The sequence below is a fragment of the Manacus vitellinus genome, unplaced genomic scaffold, assembly GCF_001715985.3.
Source record: "Manacus vitellinus isolate BGI_N305 unplaced genomic scaffold, ASM171598v3 scaffold_3_pilon, whole genome shotgun sequence".
Lineage (NCBI taxonomy): Eukaryota > Metazoa > Chordata > Aves > Passeriformes > Pipridae > Manacus > Manacus vitellinus.
The window spans coordinates 11,907,099-11,934,455 of NW_021940535.1; the positions used below are offsets into that span (position 1 = coordinate 11,907,099).

The 27,357-nt window shown below is 37.4% G+C and overlaps 1 protein-coding gene across 1 annotated transcript; it reads left to right on the forward strand.

Annotated features, from left to right (window-relative positions):
- The first annotated feature begins 84 nt into the window (after window positions 1-84).
- NPHP3 (nephrocystin 3) lies at window positions 85-27,166 on the forward strand. The gene is given in 27 exon segments (XM_018075771.2): window positions 85-423; window positions 1,062-1,187; window positions 2,409-2,559; window positions 4,556-4,708; window positions 5,996-6,129; window positions 6,378-6,538; window positions 8,419-8,566; window positions 9,110-9,184; window positions 9,735-9,914; window positions 11,329-11,432; window positions 12,095-12,209; window positions 13,219-13,362; window positions 13,903-14,000; window positions 14,480-14,582; window positions 15,180-15,262; window positions 16,289-16,427; window positions 17,234-17,398; window positions 17,875-17,972; window positions 18,737-18,859; window positions 19,207-19,396; window positions 19,539-19,780; window positions 20,178-20,253; window positions 21,394-21,521; window positions 22,349-22,589; window positions 23,923-24,048; window positions 24,638-24,753; window positions 24,925-27,166. Coding segments are annotated over 27 exon segments (3,939 nt in total). The 3' UTR covers window positions 25,106-27,166.
- Window positions 27,167-27,357: the final 191 nt, after the last annotated feature.

Here is a 27,357-nt window from a genome sequence, read left to right on the forward strand (position 1 = left end):
CGCCCGGGCACGTCCCGCCGGCCAGGTCCGCCGGCAGGCTCCGGCCGCATGGCGGGGTTAGGCGCGCCCGGGGCGGCGGCGGCCATGGGAGGCGTCTCCCTGGTGAGCCCGGGCGGGCGTGGTTCGGGATGACAGGACACATACGGCGCGGCGCGGGCCTGCGAGATCCGGGGGGGGTGAAGCCCAAGCGCGGTGCTCCGCGGGTCCCTGCGGCGCGTTGGCGGCTCCCGGCCCGGCGGGCTCATCGGCGCCAGCTTCAAGTCCACGGCCTCGGTGCAGGAGCTGGAGTGCGTGGCCGAGTACGAGCGCCTGAGGAAGGAGTACGAGATCTTCCGCGTCAGCAAGAACAACGAGGTGGCCTCCATGGTGAAGAAGGAGGCCAAGCTGGACAGGGAGAATAAGCGGCTGCGCGCCGAGCTACAGGTAGCGCCCGCTGCCCCTCGGGTGAGGGGACTGAGCAGCAAAGCTGGGGCTGCGAAGGACTAGTCCCGCTTCCCTGGGAAAGCTGTCAGGGAGGCGGCGGGTGCGAGGGAAGGCAAGGTACTGAGGGAATGGTGCGCGCCCCGGTGCTATCCTGGTGAGCCATAGGGATGCCTTCAAGGTGTGCGTCTGGGAATGGGGACCGCGCCGTGCGGTCGCTGTGGTGACCAGTGATAGAACCCGTGGGAATGGCCTGAAGTTGTGTCAGGGGAGGTTTAGGTTGGATGTTAGGAAAAGACTCTTCCCCCAGAGAGTGGTTGGGTAGTGGAACAGGCTGCCCAGGGAAGTAGTCATAGCACCAAGCCTGACGAGAGTTTCAGAAGCGTTTGGACGATGCTCTCAGGCGCGTGGTGCGATCCTTGCGGTGACCTGTGCAGGGCCAGGAGATGGACTCGATTCTTGTGGGATCCTTGTGGGTCCTTTCCAACTCAAAATATTCTGTGATTCTGTGATTCTCTCTGCCCTGCAGTAAGGAGAGATGTAGGGTGCTAGGATAACATTGTAGACAGACCTGAAAAGTAATTTAACCCCTTTTATCGGTGATAAAACTCAGAAAAAAATGCTATATTAAATGTTTTCAGGCACTTCAGAAAACTTACCAGAAAATACTTAGGGAGAAAGAAAGTGCCTTAGAAGCTAAATACCAAGCAATGGAGAGAGCTGCTACCTTTGAACATGATCGAGACAAGGTCAAAAGGCAATTCAAGGTATGGCTTGACTTTTCTTTTTGTGGGAAAATGACCAAAAAAAAAAAAAATGGATGTCACTTGTTCATGTTCCCTGAATGCTTCTCCAATATCTTTCATGAAGACCTCTCCTTCTTAAAAAAACCTTGAAGTGTCATAGCCTATTTCCCTTAAGATAATCCTGGCAAAACCTCTCTGTGAAACTATGAGGAAAAAAAATAGAAAATAAATTTTTAAATGTTAAAAGAAGAATATGCAGTGAGGCACATTAAACTAAATTCCTATGTTATTCGAACATGGGAGTATATTAATTTTTGAGAGTGACAAGAAAACATGGGCTGCAAACTGACATGTGCTGAAAGAATGTATAAACACAGAGTTCCATTGTTTCTGAATAAATTTTATGTATTGCATTGTAAGGTTTAACACCTCTAGCTTAAATTAAAGAAAAATGTGTACTGGTGCATCTCTTTTGACTGCCAAAATATGGTAGCCAGTTAAAGACAATTTGCACTTTCTGGAGGAATGACTTGAAAGGGCCGATACTTCTGCTGTTCCTTTGCTGCAGATGACACTTCTACCACCCAAAACAGGTCCTTGTTCTGTACTGTTTTCAGGATTCTTCTTATCCTTAATTGTAACTGGTGTTAATGTTTGGCAGATATATAAAAAGAGGATTGGTTTTGACCTTACTTAACAAAACGAAACTTGAGAAATATTTCATTTTTTTAAATTTAAATCTAGGTTTGTGTTTTTTTCCCCAGATGACAGTAATATTTTACAAACAGGACATCTGGAGATGCTTGATCACTTTCTATCATAGGAAATTTAAATTTCTGCAACAATAATAAGGAAATACAAGATTATATGTGATTGTAAAAAAATTACATAGAAGAATAAAAGGGAACCTTTGAAAAAAATATTACATGTAGTGATTTCAGAAGACAATAAACTTTAAAAAGTGAAGAGAGTTATTTGCCATTTTTAATGAACATACTAGTGCAGGCTTCTAACTTTCAGAATGGTATGCTAAGGTTTAAAATGGTAACATTTTAAAAATAAATAATTTTAAACTATGTTTTCCTGCTCATTTATGGACTACTGATGGCTTTGTGTTCACATTTTCATGCTTTTGCCTGCTAAATGAATGCTAGAAGCTTATTTTTCCAATTGAAAGTAGATAACATGAGTTCAGGAACTGATACTGAATTTTAAATTTTTTTAATTATTACCTGCTCGTAGATTTTTAGAGAAACTAAAGAAAATGAAATTCAGGACTTACTGAGGGCCAAACGAGAGCTAGAAGCAAAACTCCAGAGACTCCAGGCCCAAGGAATCCAAGTGTTTGATCCTGAAGAGTCTGATTCTGATGATAATTGTACAGATGTTACAGGTGAGAATTTTATCCCCAATATTTTATGCTGGAACATGACTGAAGTCTCAGTAAAGCACAAGACAGATATTTATGTTCTTGTGAAAAAGAGTTTTATTAATCCAGATGAAAAGCAGCTTAAAGTGGTTTAAGAGATAAAAGCAATGGACTTTGCAAACTTGTTTTAGATTGTGAGAACCCCACATTTCTAGTCTTACACATGAATAGACGATGAAGACCAAGTACTGTCTAGACACAGTGACTTGAATGTTTTTTGAAAATTGTTCCATGAACAATTCTGAGTTTTCTAGTCTTTTCTGAGTTTTCTGATCCTAGATCTGAGAGATCATGCTCTAAAGGATCCAAAAATCACACCTGAAACTAGAGGCAATCTTAGACACTTTGGATGATGACATAAACCAGTCTCAGCTGCTGCACTTTTCAGAGTAGCAGAGTTAGATATTTACAAAGATGAAGTATATACAAAATCTTGTTTATGCTGTATGAAGTATTTGATAACATGGGAAGTGTTCAGATGGGTGTGTGATCAGTCCACTGACTTTGTATCTCATTCAAAATAGAGCAGTAATTACAGCAGACTGAACACTCCTCAGGATGACCATTAATTCTTGCACTATAAGGGGTTACTGAAGAAAAACTGCGTGCAAATGCTGTTGCTTAACCTTTGTTTTGCTTATTGAGATATGTCAACCATCACATCTTGGCAGGAGTATTTAGAAGTGGAAATGTTTCAAAATACAGTGATTTTTTTTTGCATAGTAACTGTGCAGTATCTTGGGCTGCATCAAAAGCAGTGTGGCAGCAGGTCGAGGGGGGCAATTCTGCTCCTCTGTTCACTCTGGTGAGACCCCACCTGGAGTGCTGCATCCAGCTCTGGGATCTCCAGAACAGGGAAGACATGGACCTGTTGGAGCAAGTCCAGAGGGGGCTGCCAAGGTGATCAGAGAGGTAGAGCACCTCTCCTAGGAGGAAAGGCTGAGAGAACTGGTTTGTTGAGCCTGAAGAAGAGCAGGCTTTGAGGTGACCTAATGGCAGCCTGCCAGTACCTGAAGTGAGCCTCCAAGAGAAATGGAGAGAGACTATTTACAAGAGCATCTAGTGACAGGACAGGGTAGAAAGGCATCAAACTGAAAGAGAGTAGGTTTAGATTAGATATTAGGAAAAAATTCTCTACTGTAAGGTTGGTGAAGCACTGGAACAGGTTGCCCAAAGAAGCTGTGGATGTCCAATCCCTGGAAGTTTTCAAGGACAGACTGGGTCTGGTATTGAGCAACCTGGTGAAAGGTGAAAGGGGGGTTGGAACGAGGTGATCTTCAAGGTCCCTTCCAACGTAACCCATTCTGTGATTCTGTGATTTGATGAACTTTAGTGGTATAGAAAGTAGTTTTCCTTTATATATTTTTTCTTTCTCCTTTTGTATTAAATTAACTTTTCAATTCATACTTCCATTCTTACCTCATTCTAAGTCTTTTTCAGTTTCCTGATTTTCTCCATGGAAGGTTTATTTAGTGTCTTGAATGTTGTATATTGGTGGGCAGAAGTGTAATCCAAACATATTATGAAGAGATGCTGTCAAAGCTGTCTCAAACAGCCCAGATTTCAATCCTGACCTACAGCCCCTCTATGCTTTTTCAGTGCTGGAGCAATTCCTGAACAAAAGTTGTCAGTTTTGTGGTGGGCACAAATGACTGTAGCAATACTGTGAACTGTTTTCCTGATTTGTAATGCAAGTCAGTATTTGAACTAACAGATGTGAGCAATCTGTGTAATAGCAAATATTAGCAAATAACCTCATCCTTAACATCATGGATTTGCATTACCTTTGAACAAGCGCCCATTTAGAACTACAGCACATAAAGGTGTGAGCAAGTCTGCTGAAGGAGAGAAAAATTGGTCAGTGGCATGTGGCTGTAAGTTTCAGCTGGAGTATTAAGGACTGATAATTTACCTTGTTTAGTGGCAATGAAGAGAGTTTTTTTTGTTTTCTAATTTTTAGCTACTGGGGCACAATCTGAATACTGGAATGGAGGAGCGTTGGGAAGTGAGCCATCCATGGGTAGTATGATGCAACTTCAGCAGTCTTTCAGAGGGCCTGAATTTGCTCATAGCTCCATAGATGTCGAGGGACCATTTGCAAATATAAACAGAGGTAAGTAATGGTAGTTTGTTTTGCTGGGATTATAGTTGCCTGTGTAATTTTTCTATCCGTTCTTAAGTAATTCTGTTCTTTCTTAGCTGCTTTTGTGTCCGTTCTTGGGTAATTTGACTAAAGGGTTGTTTGGAATTCTTCTTTGTAAAAATAAAAGGAAATGTAGCTGTATGCACTAAGTTTAATATATGTGGTGATTATGGCATGTGCAGCAGTGATTTTAGCAAACATCAGTGACTGGTGCTTTGTTGTGAGTAAAGCAAGTACCATTTTGTTGCTTAATTGACGATGGAAGATGGTGACCTTTCTTTCAGTATCTGCTGGTGTTCTATTTTCTGTTTGTATTCAGATTCTGTATTTTCTGAGTATTAACGTGACATTTTTATTGTTTTTTTCATTGGATTTCCATGGGGTTTGACTCTGCCTAGGGGGCCATTTATGGAAATCTAATTGCAAGACCAGGATATATGTTTTGTTATGTAGATCAGTGCTAGATACTTTCTTGTCAATAATTGTTGCTTTCGAACTTTCCCAAATGTCTCTTGTAAATTGGCTTCTGGTACTTTGGTTTCCTTCACTGTTGTCCTGGCTCTGGAACCTCTCCTGCATATAGCTGACTTCACTGGCAGTTTCTCCCTTTTTTCTTCAGTCCTTCAGGCTGTGATTCAGAAGTCTGTGCCTGCAAAGTGGGAGGGGAGGGTCTGCCCTGTGATGGTCAGTACCTTGTGGTACTGAAAGGAGAACCTATTCCTATCTTGAAAGAATGACCAGCCACAAAATGAAGAAGGTTTTAAAAGTCATTGCTTCTGTAGGGAATAAACATATACTGCTATAGAAAGCAATGGACTGTTTCTCTAGAAAAGAAAGTTCCCATAGATTTTTGCTGTCATTTATTTGCATGGTGTAATTGAAATGCATGTAGATCTGGAGGAAAAAAAATGGTTATGAGTGAATTTATTACTCCTGCATATTATTACTTACTTTACAACTATCAGTTTGATTTTGTGGAAACATGTCATCAATTCTTTTTAAAGGAAATATTGTAATGATAATATAAATATACTTAACATTCTTGTATTGCCACATTATCAAATTGTATGACATTATCGGATTATATGGGTTCTCTAAATTAAAATTTATAAAGTTTAAATAATTGACTGAAATGTTACTACTATTTTAGATAAGATGTATTATTCTTAATATTAACAGGTGATGACTTGTGTTTTATGCAGTGCAATGAGATGTGAAGATCTCTAGACTTCATTTTGGTTTTTTTTTCATTGACAGATGATTGGGATGCTGCTGTTGCCAGTTTATTACAGGTCACTCCTCTGTTTTCCCATTCTCTGTGGAGTAACACAGTAAGATGTTATATTATTAGTACTGATGAGACTCAACCAGAAATGAACATCCTAATTAGAGTAAGTACCTCACAAACTAATGCTCACTTTTATGCTGTTTTGTTTCCAATGTGATATTGATTCAGAAATTGGTCTAATATTTCTTAAAAGTTTTAGTAGATGTAGTCTGATTTCAAAAAAAGCAGTGAAATATTTTCAAGGACTTCAGGGGGAGAAACTACCTAGAGAAAAGAAACAGATTTGGTTAGTAGGTCTTTAGTACTATGCACGTTTAATAATAAAGCACTGTTATTCAAATTTGCTTACAGAACTACTCTCCAAAACTTCAAAGAGTCTGTGAAACAATGGGGTACTTCTTTCAAGTTGTTAATTTTTCATCAGAAAATGAAAGGCCTCTTCAGGATGTAAGAAAATGGGAAATTGAAAAAAGTTCGTTAGTCATTTTGCTCCTGCATTTAACTTTGCCAAGGTGAGGATTTTCCAGACTGGTAAAACAAATGGAAACTGGTAATTTATGCAGAGCACATAGCTTATTAAAATGCATATGATGTTTTGCTCAGTACATTTCCTAAGCTAATATCTTCAAAGTGATACTCCTTCAAACTTTAGGTTTGCTAGTGCAGACACTTGAAAGGATGTATCAGCTTTGTAGCATTTCCTTTTTCTTATAGCTACAGATTCTCTTAAAATACAGCTTGAAAGATGTCTTCATAATACAGAAATGTTTTGCTTTCCAAGAGCAGCTCTCTGTTGTCCATACAACTGTGTCTTAGGAATTCAAGATGGCTGGTGCAAATATCCTCAGTGGTTTTCATTTGCTTATCTAGCCTTACACCTGTCTGTAGTATTTTGGATTTATTCTATCACATATTAGTTTCTGCTTTTGGCTGTCTCTTGGATTAATTTCATGGCACTCCTGTTTGTTACCTTATGCTAGCTTTTGACAGTTTGATTTACTGAAGTCATGATGTTTTATGACAAATAGTGATGCAATGTGTTCTGTTTGCTCAGTGAGTAATTTCCTAACCTTCTAGAAGAAGAAACATGATTTACTAAATGAAAAACACCAACCTAGGGATACTTTCAGTATTGTGTTAGAAGTATTTGTTATCCATTTGAGAATTTTGGGTGGAGCATAGTTTTGATGTGTGCGGGAGAGAGGGGTGTCCTTTTGCTGAAGAAGAGAAAAAAAAAGATTAGAAAAGATAATATTAAGAATCATAGAGTGATCATTCCAAAACATCTGTGTGAATGCAAAAATCTGAAGATACCAGTATGCATTAAATTTAATTTTAGAGGTAGATTTTGAACTCTAGGGATTTCAAATACTGTTGTGTTATTAGAGCTCTTGTGTTAACTAGACCACCTGTTTCTGTAAATAAAAAAATTGGTCCACAGAGAATTAAAGGCTAGTTTAAGAACCTAGTAGCTAAGATTTACAACAATAGAGTGCTTTAGGAAACAACCAGGTGCCATGGATGATGATGATTTGTTTTATAGAGGAATTGGACTAGAGCTGCCATACATTTATACTCTTAGGAAGGCAATGTCAGCTGCTGAGGATATGTTGGCTCTGAGGGGTTGCTGTTGCCAAATAACCTAATTTTATGTATGTGGGGCAGAAGTGTTTAAGGACAAAATAAGCAAGGAAAAAGAAAACAAGTGAAAGAGTGTTCCTGCCAATAGTATTAATTTAGAGAATTTCTCCTAGAGAAACTGATGAAAATTGTAGTGCTTGTATATGGAACTAAATATTTGAGAGATCCCATTTGCTATTGTCAGCAACCCTAAGTCATATAGTTCCTTCTGTGGAACAGGAATGGGAATGATATGTATGGATTTTATTCACATATTCAAATACAAAATGCTTTTGAGTTTGGACATGTGTAGTTCTCCTCTTTAACTGCTGTAAATTGAAAGACTGTCCTGTATCTGAAAAATACTAAAGGACTTTTCCTATAAAGATCAAGGAATACAACAGAGCCTTCAGAAAACTGATGACAGAGCATGTATAGGATGCTCATTAATCAGATATGAAACCATATTCTTTCCATACAACGCAATTACCTTTCACTCTGCAAATTGGTATGACAGGAATATCAGCTTTTAATTTACAAATCAATAATCATAAAAATGAATAAATGGTTTTAACGGTTTTGGTACAAGTAGCATAAATTTTCCCTTAGCTTTTCCTTGCTTCAGAGTTTTTCTTAAATTCTCTTTTGAAGTATTTGCTTGCCTTTTGCTGTAAATAGATTTTGTAGTGAAACCCATCTTTGGAGCTTGTGTTGATTGAACTGTTTACTACAGCAGTGTAATATAGCACAAGAATGCTGATTTCCAATCTAGTTGTTTGTTGGAGGACTGTGAAGAAGCCTTCTTGAGAAATCCAGAAGAAAAACCCCGGTTAATTTACCACAGAAAGGAGGATGACAGAGTCAGTTCAGTCTCGGTGCAACAGTTAATTGAGCAAATTTCTTACGTGAACAAAGCAAAGGTATGGCATTTAAAAATTGTTTTAAACAACATTGAGTGCTAGTAGGCCCAGATTTTAGGAGAAAATGGCATTACGCTCATTACTCTGGATGCTCTAATGTAAGCAGATAGATGAAGCTGTAATTTATGAATGTTACAAAATTTTCATTAGCAGAGGAGAAAAAAAGCAACTTCTTTTTTCACTAAAAAAAAAAAAATCTATGTTATAAGGATAGAATTTCTTACCTGTGTTTAGGCACTCAAATGGCAGAGTTATTTATCTGAGTGCCTCTGCAGCCACTGAAGAGAAAGACGTGTACCTCCAGAGAGATTCCTCCTGTCTGAAAATAGATCAGTTGCCATTTTTTTTCCTCTACAGGGAGAACTGTTGACAACAGTTGAAACTAGATGCCCAACTTTAAAGATCGTAGGCAAAATGAATCTTGCATAAGGAAGGCAACAGAATGGAATTTAAATGTGTTCCAGAATGTTTTTGTATGAAGTGCTAAATACTGTTCTCAACTGGATTCAGATTTGCATCATGCTTTGCCATTTACTTTTTCAGATTATTGACCATGTTGGAGGTGTGGAGGAAGGAGCATATGAAATCTATAGTTGTGTGGAAAAAATAATTAAACAGGTAGAGTATATGATGCATTTTAGCTTTTTCTGTTCCTACTCTGATTTGTGATCTTAAATTAAGTCAGTGTGATTACTATATACTACTTAGATGTAATTCAAAGTATCTTTTTGTATTTTATCATTAATATCTGGCAAGCAAAGAAATGTGCAAGTGGAAAATAAAACCCCAAACTGAGCAGTGGTTTTATGGACAGAAGAAGAAACACCAGGGGAAAGGGATCTATTCATGGCCTAAATTAGCTTTTATTTTCTCTTTGTCCACATCATAGAATAAGGAAAGACTGCATAGTCCATTCTGTCCTTATTCTTCCTTGTGGTAAGTTGCTCCCTCTATGAGATGACTAAAATCAATGTCTTGAGACCTGTGCATTCAGAGTTAACTTGGTTTAATCTAATTGCTTATTTATTTATGTTCTCTTCTACCCTAAAAGGAAATGAGCATCTTGGTGTTAGCAGAGTTGCACTCATACTGAGACTAACAGCAAAAATGCCTGCACTGTTAAGAATTGTAATTGTAGTTTTCTCCATGTAATTTTCTTTTTACTTAGGATATATTGGGGTGTGAAATGACAGAACTAGAAGGCAAGGATTTAGGTAACAAGGAAGACTCCACTGCTCCTGAAGAAGAAGTTTTTGGTGATGTGTTGTGGGATGCACATGATGAACAAGAGCAGATGGAAGCTTTTCAGCAGGCCTCTAATTCAACATGTGAACTGGGATTTGAAAAAGTAAGTACATTGGAAAGGTATATTCATGAAGAAAAAGTTATCATTCATTTCCATCCCTTGCTAGGCAGGATGTACTTCTGTAGAAGAATCTGTGTCTGAAAGCATCCTTGAGGCTATTACTCCTTATGCTAGAGGAAACCCTATTTCTTATATAGATGGCACATTTCTTTTCTGGGAGAGATGCCAGTTTGTGTGTTGTTGAATGGCACTGATGAAGAAGTAGTTGTTGTTCCTGCACTGGGGAAAAGTGCTATAATGGTGTGCCAAAGGCACTTTGTCCTCCTAGACTTCAGGACTTTGCTTGTGAAAAGAAAAGACTGAATGTCTTTCTTCTTTTTTTTTTATTTTTTTCTCTTCTTTTATTTTCTTTTTCTCCAAGAAAATCCCATCTCTATCTTGACACCTGGATTTAGGTTTTTAGGAGATGACTTATGAAAAGATTTCATCTCATCTTGCAGCCATGTAAGAAGAACACAGGAAACTTTAAAATAGAAGGCTGCTGAATAGCTCGGTACTTACTCATTACTGGAAATCAAGTTTTTAAAACATTTCAAGTTGTGAGTGTCAGGAGCAGGGAAGGTATAATGAATGTAGGAAGATAAACATTAACGTTGTCACAGAATGTGATGCAACAGCTTATTTGGGCAACCTTCCTTGATGTTATAATGTAACATAAGCTCGAAGTTTCTGTATTATTGTATTTAAATTCTTAGTGCCTCTATTTACTGGCATAATATGTTCTTTTACTTCACTACTCTTATACTGGTGATGCTTTGGAGGACTGTACCATCTTTACTACATTCTAGAGCAATAAAATATTAGAACATTAAGGAAAAAATACCAATCTGTATCTCAATTTTGAAGACAAAATATTTCTCCCAAGCAGATGATGGGTGTGGTTTGGGGTTTTTTCGTCACCTGCTACAACATTCTTGGACATCCAAGTGAGTCCAAGTGAGTGGTGAAGGAAGGCCTTCTTTCGTGTTCTTAATGTCTCAAAATATCATTTATGGCAGATGCCAACTTTGAAGGCTTTGTCCTGGCAATCATATCCAGTGCAGTGGAGTAGTTTGGGGAAACAGGGGGCAGGGAAGCCTGAACAAACATTGTACCCTGTTGCTTTACTATAGTAACACTAGCCCCATTTATTAGCACTGAAGGTTCCATTTTAAATGAGATTTATTTATTTTATTTATTTTACACTTTTAAAAAAAATGGTAGTAAATTTTGTGGTGTAAGCATTTCCTGAGAATATTTTCTCCATTTGTATTTCATTTGTATTGCATTTCAGTAGTTATTCCTTTACCTTAATAAATCAGTACATGCATTTTGAGTCTACATGGTTCACAATCCCAGATACTGTATTTCTGCCTTAAACAGTGGAATATTTATAATGATTGTTTCTTTTTTATAGTATTTTGAACGTCTAAATGACCTAGTAGCAGCACCAGCACCAATTCCACCGCTGCTTGTATCAGGAGGACCAGGCTCTGGGAAATCTCTCCTTCTGTCAAAATGGTAATTTTTTTTTTATATGAATGAAATTTAAGAAAAAAGCATTACATTTCAAATATTGTATCAGTCTAATTAGAGGTAAAACCAGGGCATTTACAATGCACTGTAGTTACTGAAACATCCTGGAAAGATTTGTGATATTTGAGTAGCAAATTCCATCTGGACTGCCTTTAACATCTACCTGACTCCAGCTGCAACACCTTACAACTGTCTTTGCACAGCATTGCTATGTGGTTTTGGTAGCTCAATAATGTTGCCCTTTTCTGATACACAGGAGGAGTTCTCTGGAGTCTTTTTAACCGAAATAAAGGAAAAATCCAAATAATTTACCATAGAAATGTATTTTGTGGTCACTTGTAAGCTATGACAAAATTTGCTGGCATGAAAATAAATCGATGATGTCATTGCATCTTAAAAGTTACTATCCAGTGCAAGGAAGGGCATTTGTTAATTGCTGTTGGTACCGGGGAGAGCAAAAATGGAATCTGATATTAAAAATTTAATTATAGCTCAGGAAATATCTATCCTATTTTGTAAGATAAACATGGAACACCTCTAGCTAAGATACTGTATCTCCTTTGGCAAAACTGATGGTTTTTGTTTGGGATATATTTGCAAAATTACACTCTGTTGAGTCTGTTTTTTTCCTTCTCTTCTGTCATTAGGATTCAATTACAACAGAAGCATTCACCAAACACGTTAATTCTTTATCACTTTGTTGGGAGGCCCATGTCTACTAGTTCAGAATCTGCATTGATAATTAAACGCCTTACTTTGAAGGTATGATGTGTTACATACCCTGCATCGCTTCTTGCTTTGGAAAGTGCCACTGCATGTCAAAAGATAAAATTTTCTACAGATTTTTCTACATCAGTGAAAAGTAATACAAATGTAATAGAAAAGCATTCGAACTCAGATTGACAGGGCTCTGAGCAACCTGATCTCATTGAAGATGTCCCTGCTTATTGAAGGGTTTTGGACTAGGTGATCTTTAAAGTTCCCTTCCAATCCAAACTGTTCTGTGAGTCTATGAAATGTAAGGCGTTATAAAATGGGGGGAATCTGATCCCATACACTGAATATAGATAAATTAAATAGCATCTCTGGGATATTCATAATAGATTGACATCAGCAGTTTCCTTTCCAGTGACCTATATTGGTGACTTATAAAGCCATATAAGCTCCTTCCAAAATTCCTTGCCATCTGGCCAATGGGAGAGGCAGGGGGTACCTCTTCTGTCTATGTGTTTAGGAACCTGAGGCTGTATTGGACCAGTTGGCACCATATTTTTCCTAGACTAGTCTCTCTCCTATGTTAATTTATTTTTAGTTGTATACTAAATACGTGGGGAATACGTGAGGAGTCTTTTTGTGCCAGGATCTAAGCTTTCTTTTTCCATCACAGGGTGGCACTAAGGACCTTACAGGACTAAAACCTTTAGAAAAATGAGATCAGTTGTGCTATCTTTGCAATTTTCTCATGTATTTTAGAAGTTTGCCTATTTAACCTGTACAACTTTAAGTCTTTTAAGTCTCCAAATTTCTTGTCCATTGTGTAAACTCAGGTAGTCTCTCTAGAATTTACATGCTGAGTTGAATAAATATTCTTTGTTCTGCATATACTGAAAGGAATGATTTGTATGTGAACTTGACTAGAGAAATTGCCCCAAAATCAGATGGGGTTTTTTGTTTGTTTGTTCTTGTTGTTTTTTCTCCTCTTAGGACTTCTTTCAACTATCCTACATGATTTTTAAGGTAGAATTTCTTGTATCTGTTTATAATTCTGCAGCTTATGCAACACTCTTGGTTAGTGTCACCTCTGACTTTTGATCCAGCTAAACTTCTGGAAGAATTTCCCCGTTGGCTGGAAAAACTTTCTGCACGCCATCATGGCAGCATTATTATAATTATTGATTCTATTGACCAAATACAGGTATGTCTTCAAAGTATTTGCCATTTGTCCATCTAAAGGAAATCTTGACTACTGTAATAGGTTCAGCCATAGCTATGTAACAGAAATGTTAGTGTTTGTTTTGCTCTAAAGAGAACATATAGAAAATAGTTTTGTAAATAGTGCAATTGAGTTATTTTTGTAGATAAATTTTATGTTGGGTTGTTTGGTTTCTTTTCTTCTAAATTTATCTTAACACTTTAATTTTTGAGCAGTTTGGTTACATTACTTATCGAAAGATTCAAGGCTGTGAGCTGACTTATGGGGCTTGTAAATAGCCTTGTTTTTAGGAGGTGAACATTTCAGCAATAGTATTCTATCTGCTTTATGTTGTATATAGTCGTGCTGATACTTATAATTGGATCATTTAGTACCGTCTCAAGAACTAGACCATGAATAATTTTTAAGGACACTGGAGAATTTAAGACTCCTTGCATTGAGTTGTGCAGTTAATGAAATGTATTAACTTCTGGCATTGTTTTGAACAATCTTTATATTAAGCAACCGCAATTTGTTTTTAAGCAAGCCGAGAAGGATATGAAGTGGTTGATAGATCCACTGCCAGTGAACGTGAGAGTGATTGTGTCAGTGAATGTAGAAACGTGTCCACAGGCTTGGAGGTATGTTATATATCTGAGATGTTTCAAAGTAGCCTGGGTTAGAATTATTATTTTAAATTACAGTTACTCATTGAAGAGCAGACAGATTTGTCAAGATGTGGAGATTTAATAGGGTATGATTTTGCAACCTGTGAGACAAATGAGACCTTCTCTATTGTAGTCACAATGACAGATTTTAGCTGTTGGACAATCAGATTTCTGCTTTACTGTGATGGATCTATCCACACGACTGTATGAAAGATGATATTAAATGCAGTCAGATGCGCATCAAGAACCACAGTACCAGGATGTAGATTCAGGATAAGGTTAAAAGTGGAAATTTGACTTGAGAGAACTAGAATTTCATAGTAGCAGGGAACAGCTTCAATTACTGCTTTGATATAAATCTTTAAAAAGCTCTAGAGCTGTGATGCCTTTTTTTTTCCTTTTGTGTGCTATTTAATAAGGTTCGAATATGACTTTGTTCTCTCTTACCAAAGGTTATGGCCCACTCTTCATCTTGATCCACTGAATTTCAAAGATGTTAAATCTCTCATTAATGCAGAATGTAGCTCTGCAAATGTTAAATTGACTAAAGAGCAGGTATGTCTGTTGTAGTTTCTCTAAAGTACCTTACTTTGCTATAACTTTTAATGAAAACATGGAAAAATGACATAAGCCCAGCTGCCAAGGGAAAGTATTATATTTAGCTAACTAAATACTATTGCTCAAGATAGCAATGGCTCCTAGCACTGAAACACATATGGAGCAGCATAAATTTTTAACACATAAACAGTGCAGTTGCACATGTTGCTGTAAATGTGTTATTTTATTTTAGCATACTAGAAGGTTTAGTTATTTTTAATTAATTATTATTGCATAATAATGTAGCAATGATTGGCTGAATGGGTAAAACAGTATTTTACCTTTGTCATGGAGACTGATTCTGTAAGATAAGCCTCATGTTGGGATATAATGTTAGATCCTTACTCTTCATCTTAAATTCAAAAGGAAACTTTCACTCATATGCTCCTATAAGTAGAAAAATATGCAGTATTTTGTGCAGTAGTTACCATGTCTTAGCATTCAGATGTTACAGATAGAAGAATATCTAGAACTTTTATTTCCTTGTCAAACAGTGACTGTTTTATTTGTTTGATGAATTTCATCGGTTCACAGATTTTATTTAAAATGTTGTAGGAGAAGAAGCTTGAGAGACATTGTCGTTCTGCCACAACTTGCAATGCTTTGTATGTCACTCTCTTGGGCAAAACCATTGCTTGGTAAGTTGAGATGTTCTGGAACTTATTATGCTCATCACTAGATTAGAAGACTTTAAGTGGGTTTGTTAGCCTTTTGAAATACTTTCATTTAACCTGGAATGAATCTTGTTAAGGAAACACAGTGGAGAAGTGTGCAAAGTTTTCGCCGTTCACTGACTGCGAATGCAACAGGAAGAGAAATCAGAGAGTATACAGTCACCATTTTGATAATAAGTGAATCCAAATAGTTGTATCTTTTTTCAGCTCTTCTCTTTATATATTTTTTTTAATGTTGTTCTTCTTCCTGGGTATGTCAGTTGCTCCAGTGCTTTTTAAAGGTGTTTGGAGAGTGTTGATATTGTTTTGTTAAACAGTTAAATTCAGGTGTGTTGTGTTTGTTGATGTACCAGATAGCTTGCCTCATAGATTTTTAAGGCTAAAAGGAAGTTCAACAACTGTTTAGTTTAACATCCTGCATATGATACTTAGCCTTATAATTCCTGCTGTGGAGAAAATTAATCTTCCCTCTTGTGCAAGAGAATACTTAATAAGTGCATTGGCTTATTATTAACCTAGACTTCATCTTGTTGAGAAAGATGCATTTTTAGTTAAGAGACTCCCAGAAGATGATACACTAATTGATAATTTACTCCGGGTGACTGATTTTCATTATTTTTGTTTCTGTTTTATGTTCTAGAAGGCTTAATTGCTCCTGAAAACATACTTTGTAAATGCATTAAATGAAACAGCAGCGTATGGTTTTATCTTTATCCAACCTGATGTTCTTATTTTATACTCCTGCTGGGGGAAAGAACACTGCAATTTGCTTTTTTGTACAATAAAATGTTGCGGCTATTTAGAAAAATCTGACAATATGACAGAAAGTGGGTTCTGGAACTCACCTCTTCTGTGTTTAATCTCATCAGGTGCTGTGCACCTTTTGAACCCAGTAGGAATCCAGAGATAGAGCTCTTCAGTAGTTTCAATTCCAGCTTACTCAGCCAAATTTAATATGCTAAACCTTGCCCTTTTTGTCCTCCTGCTCAGTGTTGGAAATACAGGAAATATTGACGAAATCCTTCAACAGTGTTGCCAATGTCAAGACACAGTGTCACTGTACAGGCTTGTTCTGAGATCAATTCAAGAATCATTGCAGAGTGAAAAAGAGAAAGGTCTTTTGAGAGAGGTAAGCAGAGAATGCACCACTATTTCTACAGGTAATATATAGTCTTTCCTATAAAGAGTTTTTCTTAACTTAAAAGTAAATGTAAGTTTATATTGGTTCATATGTATGATTCAGAGATTAGTGTGTATTATTAGCATAGAAGGGACAATTTCATTAATCTAATTATTTCTGTTCCATAACTATAGAACATATGACTGCTTTGTGTTAAGTATAGACTGAGCTGTTGTCTCACAAAATAAAGCAGAGTTTTTTCAGTATGATGTGATACAGAGTTAGCACTTCCTTGCTGATCACTACCCTGATCTGGTGATTAACTACATTGAACATAGTAAATGCAGTCAAAACATAGTATCTTGTGGATACAGGGCGCTGCTTATTACATTTTTGACTTCTCTTCCTACCTTTACAGAATTTCCCTCTTGTGTGAAACATTTTTTCTTATTAAGACAAGATACTCAATAATTGCTACTTCTTTGGTAATAGCAGCATAACAACCTTCATCATATTTTACTTAGATGGAAGTTCCTCATGATAAGTTATTTTTCCCCAGTGTTTTAGAGGAAAATCTAAGGAGCCATTTGTTTATCCTAGTGTCCTATTTGATGCTTCATCTATTAGAATATTGATCCATTAGCACTGAGGTCTCTTCTTTGAGAAGAGAAGAGGGAAAGGGCTTGTGTAGGCAGGATATTTTTTCCTTTGGCAAGTTATCACAGCAATAAACTGTATTTTTCTTGACATTTCAGTGTAACTAAGCTCTGCAGCAAATATTGCTAACCATAAAATGTGATTTCTGCTCTCTGTAGATACTGTGTGTCATTGGTGTCAGCCACAACGGCATGAGTGAGTCAGAGCTGATGGAGCTTTATCCTGAGCTGACTTCTGCAGTCTTAGCCTCACTCCTTCACAGCCTGCACAAAATGTGTTTGCTGACATATGGCTGTGGTTTGCTGAAGTTCCAACACCTCCAGGTAATTCTGAACATGTGCAAGTGAAACTCCCCACCCCCCACCAATGCCAACCTCTGTTTTTAGATAAGTTCTGTTGTTAACTAGGTAGGCCTTGATGTTTGCTCATCCATTCTCCTTAACATCTGATTTGATTTAGAATCACATTGAAAACAACTAGAGCTGTGATACCAATATTGTTGAAAATCTGATCTTTCAGATCTTCATAAATTTCTGATCTATTAGTTATTAACTCTTTGTGTCCTAGAAAAAACTGGTTCCACAAAAAAAAACCAATAAGAATTGAAAGAGAAGGGAATATTGCCTGAATAACCAGAGCTTTGGTCTAATATAATACAATCTGTTTGCAGTGCCTGTGTCATTGAGAGATTTTCATTCTATAAAATAAAATGTGTTTCATCTTGCATAACACACTGTGTATCATCGGCACTTAAGCAAATTAAATGCATTCCCTTTTTTTAAATTATCCTTACTTTCAGGCTTGGGAGATGGTGAAACTAGAGTATATGGAAGAAGGTGAAAATGTTATTTCTGCCTATAGACAGAAACTAGTGGAGTATTTCACCATGCAGTTAAGGTAGGTCAGAATTCCTCAAGAAGTGCTAAATTGCCTAATAGATATTTTTTTTTTTCTTCATATTCCTTCTTTGGCTGAGTTTAATAAATTGTTATGGCAAAATAACTCTGTAAAACCCTAGTTGTCAGTTTAGAAGTTTTATTGATATGTTGCTTTTTAATCTTGGAATAGAATGAGGACTGTGAAGGGGAATGGGCTATGATAACGATAGAGTTATCAGGTGAAAACATAGGGCATGAATTTATACCATATCAGTTATTTTGTACCTGACCCCATGTGGATTTTTAACTCCCAGTGAATGCTAGGAAATTTGAGGTTGCTTGGAACTTGAAGTTCATGTCCAGCTTGCAAACTGCTTTGCATTTACATCCTGAGTTAGTGTGTCCCAGCTGTGGGCTGCTGCTTACTGCTCCTCTGAGCATCCACTGTTGGGTAGTAGAAAGCCAAGAGAGCCACAGCATGGCAGACAGAGGGGGCACAAAGGGGCACTGGGCTGCTGGAGGGCTGCAGTCCTGCTGGCAGGCACACAATAGCCCATATAGGATAGAGAAGCAGCTTCCTGTGGAGTGCCTGGGGGTTCCAGTGCCTTCTGAGGTGAAATTAAAATGAATATGTAAGAAAATGGAGTACCTAGGTCTTATAGTAATCTGTCTGTTTAGACATTCATATATGGCAATTGTATGCTTGCCTAGTTTTCATGTCAAATTGACAAGTTCTTTTAGGCCTCTTGGGGTTTTAATTTTAATTTGTTATTCTTTCAATAGTCGAGACCGGGTGACTTGGAGAAGTGCAGATGAACTTCCCTGGCTCTTCCAACAGCAGAGTGATAAGCAAAAGCTACACAAGTGTCTTTTGAATCTCTTTGTATCCCAAAACCTTTACAAAAGGTACAAAGGTAGCCACTGCTTTGGGGATTATAAACATTTCAAAGTAATTTTTTGTCAGTATAAATCAAAAAGTGACAGATGCAGATTAAAAGTACTTAAGTAACAGAGGCTGAAGTGCTAAATGCTGTTTTCATGTAAATAATCTATTTTTTCTATTGTTACACCTGGGGGTTGGTAAAGGGATAATATTGCTGGTGAATAGCATTAGTCTCCATGAATTGTCTCTGTAGATGCTGTAGCTTAAAGACAATGTTTGTGCATATGGCCCTTTTTTTTCGAAGCTAGTGTCAGTCTGAATAGAGGGTTATCAAAGATAAGATGAGATTCTTATTTCCTTGTTAAAACAGGGGACATTTTGCAGAATTGCTGAGTTACTGGCAGCTGGTTGGGAAAGATAAGAGCTCTATGGCAGCTGAGTATTTTGACTCTCTGAAAGAATATGAAAAAAACTGTGAGGGAGAGGAAAGTATGATCTGCCTGGCTGATCTTTATGAGACCCTGGGACGGTTTCTTAAGGACCTAGGTCTTCTCAGTCAGGTAAGTACGTTTAGAGATTGTTGTAACAGCAAAAAGGCAAATTAAGCAGAGCTCAGTGTGTACTTTCTATTGCAGTTGATAAATTATTGTAGCACATATGATGCTGCCTGCTGCCATCATACTCTGAACTTGGTTGTTACAGGCTGTAGCTCCTCTGCAGCGGTCTCTGGAGATTCGAGAGACTGCGCTGGATCCAGACCACCCAAGGGTGGCACAGTCACTTCACCAGCTAGCAGGAGTGTATGTTCAGTGGAAGAAGTTTGGAAATGCTGAGCAGTTGTATAAACAGGCACTGGAAATCTCTGAAAATGCATATGGAGCTGAACACCCTCGGGTAGCCCGTGAACTTGATGCACTTGCGACCTTGTACCAAAAGCAGAACAAGTAAGCTTAAATACACTGCTGTTTTTCTTTTATGTGGAGATAGTACAAGAAAAGTAACAGGAAATATTTTCTTCCTGAAGCCAGAACTTTTCTTTGGTTCTTTTTTTGAGTTAATGTGTTCTAATGCAAACATGAGCATCCCCTCTCTATTCTTGTAGCAGGCCACCTAGGAGGGGCCTGCTTTTGTGCTTAGTTTAACAAAAAACTTGTAGAGATAAAGGAGTAGTATTGTCTGGCCCTTAGCAGTTTGGGTGTTTTTATCTGTGACAAAAAGTGTGATTGTGTTCAAGATTCCTAAATTCTCAAATCTGTACCCTCAAGTAACTTAGAAGCTTTCCAGCATACTCATTGATGCTACATTTGACATCCTTCTAACACTACAAATAACTATTTTCAGATATGAACAAGCTGAGCAACTGAGGAAAAAGTCCTTCAAAATACGCCAAAAAGCAGCAAGGCAGAAAGGCAGTTTGGTAAGGAAATGTGTGATATTTAAAAAGAAGTGCAGGGCATGTTGCGACTCTGCTAAAGAGATGATAAAATTTGTCTGCAGAGCTGACAAAGCTCGAGGGCTTTTGATAATTGTGGGCATAGGTAGTGAAGTAGCTTAGCAGCAGCTTTGGTAACTGCCCTTTCAACTCTGCTGGAAGTGGAGATGTATCAGTATGACTGGAATAGAGTTGAGAGAGGTGGAAAAGAAAGAAGTGGATATATATGTTTCAGGGGTGCAGAATTACTGCTGATACCATTGTCTGTCAAAGTGGCAAGGGAAAAAGGTGTTCTCCAGAATAGCTGAGGCATTTATCCTACCAGTGAATACAGTGCTTACTGCAATGGAAAATCCCAGTAATGATATTAGGTAACATACTGAGTTTTTATCTGTTTTTTGTTTCTGTGTTGTTTTCCAGCTCCAGGGTTCCTCTTGTCATTCTTGAGCTAAGGGTTTGTCATGTAATGCCTGTACTGTAAGAGTTCAGCGAATAACTCCGGAGTTCTAGTTGTAGCTCTAATGAAAGTAGTAAAAAACCATAAAAATGTTGCTATTTCCACAGTGCTTAAATACAAATGAATTTGGTTCATAAAGATTTGGTCCATTTCTGTAATGAGTTCTGGTGCACAAATATTTTTATTAAGACTGCAAAGATCAAAAATAGGCAGAGTGCGTAACAACGACCACACTTTTTACTTGTGATTCATTTTGCATGTAAGCATTAACTTGGCAGCCCATTTTACAAAGATCCATGTGATGCCTTGAGTAATACTGTAAAAGCATTTGTATATGGTGTTTGGTGTTGGAGATTATATTGATTTGAAGTTTCGAGCTTATAAACCTAAGAATTTGGTCTGAATTGGTTGTTTGAGCTGTGAAGTTTGTGCAAATTAGCATGTTTGATGCAGGGAAAACGGTTCATGTGACAGCACAGTAACTTGAATTGCCTAGGAATTTTCACCAAACTTTCACATTTTAGTTACATTATAAATAAGCATGTGCCATGTAGCTCGAAAGAAGAACCTAAGTAGGATTATTGTGCTTCTTTTGATTTTCTGTCTTGAGTGTTATTAAACTTTAAAAGTAATGGTGATTGGCTTACATTGCTTTGTTCTTGGCGTAGTGTGGCTTTGCTCTGCTGCGTCAAAGAGCCCTGCAACTGGAAGAGCTCACATTGGGCAAGGATACACCAGATAATGCTCGAACCCTTAATGAGCTTGGAGTCCTCTACTACCTGCAGAATAATCTTGAGTAAGTTGTAGTAATTGTGACACCTCCACTGAGTAGTCTCAGAGGTCTAAATGGAGACAAAGCATGGAGAACTAGCATTAAATGTCAGGATGAGGAACTGCCTAGTTATAATGGATGCTGTCAGTCTTATGGGGGAATCAATCAACCATTGTTTTGGCAGAGGAGCTGCTGTAATCCTGTAATGGAATAGTAATACACAACTGCAGTGAGATAAAATATGCCCTTTGGTAGAGTTGGTAGCATTTCGCAGTCTTTTCTACTTTGACAGTTCTCGCAGATTCTGCTGTGAGAATCTAGCTCGTGACATATATAAAATCCATTCCAATCTCTCCCCCATTGGCATGAAAGCTGTCTGTTGAGCGCTTTAACATGTTTTACAGTCTTTAAAGTTACTTGAGAAATGTGTCATGTGTCCTAAACCTTTACCTCATATGTCACAATTGCTTTATCCATGGAAGTACTTGATTACTATGAGGAGTTGCCCAGAAGTCTGAAGAATGTTTTGAAGATGGAGGTTGAATTAAAGAAGAGAATAGCTATGGGGGCATATAATCTGTTAGATGGGCTTTTCAGTCCTTAATGGGGGGATCCATGTTTGCACAGAAATACATTAACTATCTCTCTGTCTACATCCATCCTAGCAGGATGTATAGTTCCACACTGCATAAAAGAATTGCTGATTTGGCATTTGCTTATTTCGAGGAAAGTCCATTACCAGCTGGCAGCACCTGTGAAGCTTCCAAGCCTGAGTTTGTTCTGTTTCAAACTTCAGCCTGTAGAGATATTACAATAATGTTAAAATATTGCTGAACAAATATGTTCTGTAGGACAGCGGAGCTTTTCCTGAAGCGCTCCTTGGAAATGAGAGAGAGAGTCCTGGGATCCGACCATCCAGACTGTGCACAGTCTTTGAACAATCTGGCAGCCTTGTACAATGAGAAGAAGCACTATGACAAGGCTGAGGAACTCTATGAGAAAGCTTTGGACATCAGGAGGAGAGCATTGGCTCCAGATCATCCCTCCTTGGCTTACACTGTGAAACACCTGGCGGTGCTGTACAAAAAGATGGTGAGCACAAGCCTGTTACCTTTTCTTAGTGTGTGAATGAACTCTAATGCCTTCCATTGTTGCTGTCTTCAATCCAAAAAGAGTGGAGCATGGGAATTCTGTCAGCTATTGGTGTTCTAAATACATGCATAAAATATGTAGTAAAATGGCCTCAGTATGCTTCCAAAGAGCCCAGTAGCACTTTCAAAACACACCTTATTTAAAGAAAAGCTATTTCTGATTAATGTCCTCAGTGTCCTGCATGCTCAGTATTCACCACAAAGAATTTCTGGTTTAGTGTAGTGAATGTTTTAGCTGCAAGTGAGGGAAGCTCTTCCTAGCTGTATTTGAGTTCTCCACTGTCTGCTGTGTGACATCCACATACAAGAGTTTGGTCAATTATGCCCTAATGGAAAAATCATGTTTAAGGGCATACAAATAGTTCTTTTTACACAATGACCTTGAACATTACAGTCCAATTGAGGGTAACTTGAAGGCTTATGAGGGAGATGCTACTTTACAGATAAACTGTCTGGCTGAGCCATCTTTAGCTTATGTTGACCTAGTGAAAGATGAGGGTTACTCCCCTGTAAAATGCACTGTGGGGAATAACACGTGTTAATGCAGTACAAACTGCATTTCATAATTTTAAAATGTTTTATGAATATTTGTGTTTGTAGATGGTTGTTCTAACTATTTGATATTATCAGTGTAGTAGTGATATACAATTTCCAACTCTTGAACCAAGATCAAGTTCAGTGGATGACAAACATTTTATTATTTTACTGTTCTTCAAAGAGAAAAAAAACCTTGAAGATAATCCCTTGGATCAAATGTGCCTGTGTTTTTGCTAAATAATTATTACCTGCTATTCTGTGCATTAAATGGTTTGGGGTCACATATTCTCTGCTCGCTTCAGCTTCTAAATTTCATGCTGCTAGAAGCTGTGAAAACACTCAATATTTGCATCAAAAACCTCTTTGCCAGTTTGAGAAAGCTCTTAAAAAGAATTTTCAGTTGTACTTTAATCAAAATAATTTTCTCCACTGGATTTTAATTTGTGCTTCTTCAATGAGACACTTGTGGGGAAAAATTAAATTAAGAAAGGAAGAAATAGACATAGATAAGAAGCATGTTAACTGGGAGTTGAATATGCTCAGTATTTTGGAAAATTAGGTCATAATAAATATTCATGATAAACAATCTGTGCAAAATATAGCTATTAATTAACCAAAGTTAACCCCTTATTCTAGAAACAGTTACATCTTCTCCAAGGCTTTTGTTTAAAATAGGTTTTACTGTTACTATCTTGATACAAGAGAAATGAATAATTTTTTTTCCCTGTTATTTCTAGGGAAAACTTGACAAGGCTGTTCCTCTGTATGAGCTAGCAGTTGAAATTCGACAGAAGTCATTTGGCCCGAAACACCCTAGTGTAGCAACTGCACTGGTAAATCTGGCTGTCCTTTATTGTCAGATGGTAAGTTTTTCATGCCTAACATGTTTATTTTTCCTGTCCTAGACTTTTTTATGATTTGTACCTAAATGAAACCAAAGAAACTTGATTGCGTTTAAAAGGGAAATTCCTTATAAGACTTGCATAACTAAAAACCTGAGAAGGCTGCAGGCTTTCTAGCCTGCAACTAATGTGAGATTCAATGGAGATGCAATCCACTTGTTGAATTCCTTGGCATCAATAGGAGGGAGTTTGTTTTCTTGTTTCCTGGATTTCTGCAATCTGTATATCTGATTTTTAAACAGGGATTAAAGCTGCCTTAGGTAAAATCAAAGAGCATCTGGTAAATCTTTCAGGACTGAGATTTTCAGAACTGCACGGGAAGTCCAAACCCTAATTAGAATTAGTGGGAATTGCATTTGCAAGTGCAAGCCAATTGCTTTGACAATCTCAATGATCATCTGCATGTGTCAATAGTATTGAGAACTCAAAACACCTTGCTGGTTAAATATGCATGACATTGCATCTAGAATGCTTTGATACTATGTTGGCAAAAAAAGAAAAGCAAATGTAATACACATCTGTAACAAAAAAAACTTTCTACTACCCAAAGAAAAAGCAGATTGAAGCTTTGCCTCTTTATGAACGTGCATTAAAGATTTATGAAGACAGCTTTGGCCACATGCATCCTCGCGTAGGGGAAACACTGAAAAACTTGGCAGTGCTAAGGTAAGATTATACGCTTCAACCCTATAAAAGCAAATTACTGCATGAAACAAAACATCCTGGGCTTGTGTACTTGCTAGGGAAGTAGAGAGCCTTAAGTACTCTATGGTGTGTATTTCAATTTAAATGATTTGAGAGACTTTTTTTTCAACTGTGTTTTACTCTTTTCCAAAGCTATGAAAGGGGAGACTTTGAGAAGGCAGCTGAACTTTACAAGAGAGCTATGGAAATAAAAGAAGCAGAGACTTTGTTGATAGGTGGTAAAGCAACTTCTCGACACTCATCGAGTGGAGACACATTCAGCTTAAAAAGTGCATTATCACCAAATATTTTCCTGGAACACGGACAAAGGTGATATGAACCTGCTCCAAGAAAATGCAGTCTCTATTGGTATTTTAAAGCAGACAGAAAATTTGCAAGACAAATCCATTTTTCCAAGGATTACATACTATTTTGGTACTGACACCTGTCTTCATGAATGACAGGGAAACAAATGTTTCAGCTTGAAATCCTCCAGCTTTGCAGACTGTATGGTACGAAGTGAGCTGCTTTCATTGTATATAGGTGCACATATTAGTTGCTAGCTCAAGTTATAGGTAATACCAAGAACATGGACTTGATACCTCTTAGCCTAAGTGCCAGGATTATAACAAGTTAAGCTGAACCCCTTGTATAAACTCTATGGGGTAGTTCTTATTTCTGTGCTGTAATAGCATGGCTTAGAGGATTTGTGTATTTTTGCTTCATCAATCCTTTCTCCCTTTTCAGAAGCCTTTAAAGTTGTTTCTGAAGAGATGGTAATTTTGAAAAACTTTTGAAAATACTGTTCCACCAAAAGTTTTGCCTGCAGGGTTATTTCAGCTTTAAGCAAACTTGCATTCAAGGGACTTGTGCAAAATTAATTGTTTTCCTTGGGAAGCTAACGTATCTAAACATATCATCATCTACAGTTAAAGCTGTTGTCAGATTCCACTCTGTTCAGTAAAAATATTTCCAGTGAGGAATTGGAATGATTATGACCCAATTCCCTGTTGTTAAACCTTTAGTGATACTTTCACTATTTAATCTCACTGAATCCCTTAAAATACAACAATGTATTTGCTGGGAAAACCTAGTGATTCAAAATAGTTTGCCATCAGATAAAGAGATGATAAACCAATCTACCTGCCTCTTGTATTTCTTAACACCGTAGTTTTGTGGAAGAATCAGTTTGAACTCTGTTCTCATACAGTGCACAAATCCATGAATCAATTTAAATACATACTTTTTATTAAAAAATGAATATAAGTGGAAAATTAATTGAAACCTCACTATAATGTTTCAGAGGCAACTAATGTAAAGACTTATTTGATCCAGTTTGAAAAATGCAAATGGTCTTCAGCTCCAAGGGGTACTTACCTTGCACCCTGTGTTTTCCCTCTTTTGGAGTAGAATTAAATATAACCCATTTCAGCCCTTATTCCAGTTAGGAGGAATTTAATATTTTAATAAGGCTCTAACTTGGCAAAAGAAACAGTATATGAAACTGACAGCACAAATATACAGCTCAAATTTGATTTTTAAGATAAAGATTTAGTTTGAAAAAAAAATCAAAAATAGCTCTTGAAGATATTATGATACAGCAACAAGAGTTGGCACTTCCTAATAGCTCTCTGGATATTTTCCTCTTATTTAGAAAGTGGGTTTTTAATCAAAGCAGGAATTTGACCACTGTATTCCAGCCACCTTGAAGAGTTTTGAAAATGGGAAAGTTTCTTTGCAGGATTGTTACCAACTAAGGAGAGGGGCAAAAGGGAAAACAAACACCAACCAAAAACCCTCAACCTACTTAGTTTGTGTGTGTTTCTGTTGCCTGCTGTTCCTAGATCTGGTAAATCCCTTCTCTGAAGAATTACCAGATATCTGGTCTGTCACCTCTGTTCTGATTTTAACATGTAAAATGATGCATCTTGCTCTCCTGAATAGTTTTCCTTAATGTTTCTGATTTAAATAAGAAGCAACTTTCTAGATCTTCAGTGTTACATTAGACTTTACCACAGAAAGTAAAGCAGGATCACGTAGGACTAAGAATCCTATGGCCGCGTGTCAGCTGTAGCCACTGTGTGCTCACAAGACAGCTGTCCCTGTAGTTGCACCTCATGGACAGTAAGGAAAAGTAATTTATATATATGATATATGCCAGGTAATAATTCTGTGTAGGATAATTCCTCCTCAAAACTGAGGGTCACCAGCTTCAAGGGAGATTTAATTACACAGTCAGAATATCAAGATTTTATTCATCAACATTCATGCGACACTGTAAAAACTGAAAACTTCTTTTATAAGACTGCCAAATAAAGCTGGACTTAACCATGGCAACGTGCTTTAATTTGTTAGTTCGTAACAAAAGAAGTAATAAATTTTCTATTATATTTTACATTTGGAGTAGATTATACTTGTAAATGTCTTTTTAATTAAAAAAAGAATCCTTAAAATTTGGTTTTTTTGATGCTGTTTATTTTTAAATAACTTAACCATTGGCACATACAATCATCTCAATGTATTTTCTGATTATTTCAAATTTTTTGTGTATATACAAGTTGAAAGTCTGAAAGTAACATGAGAACC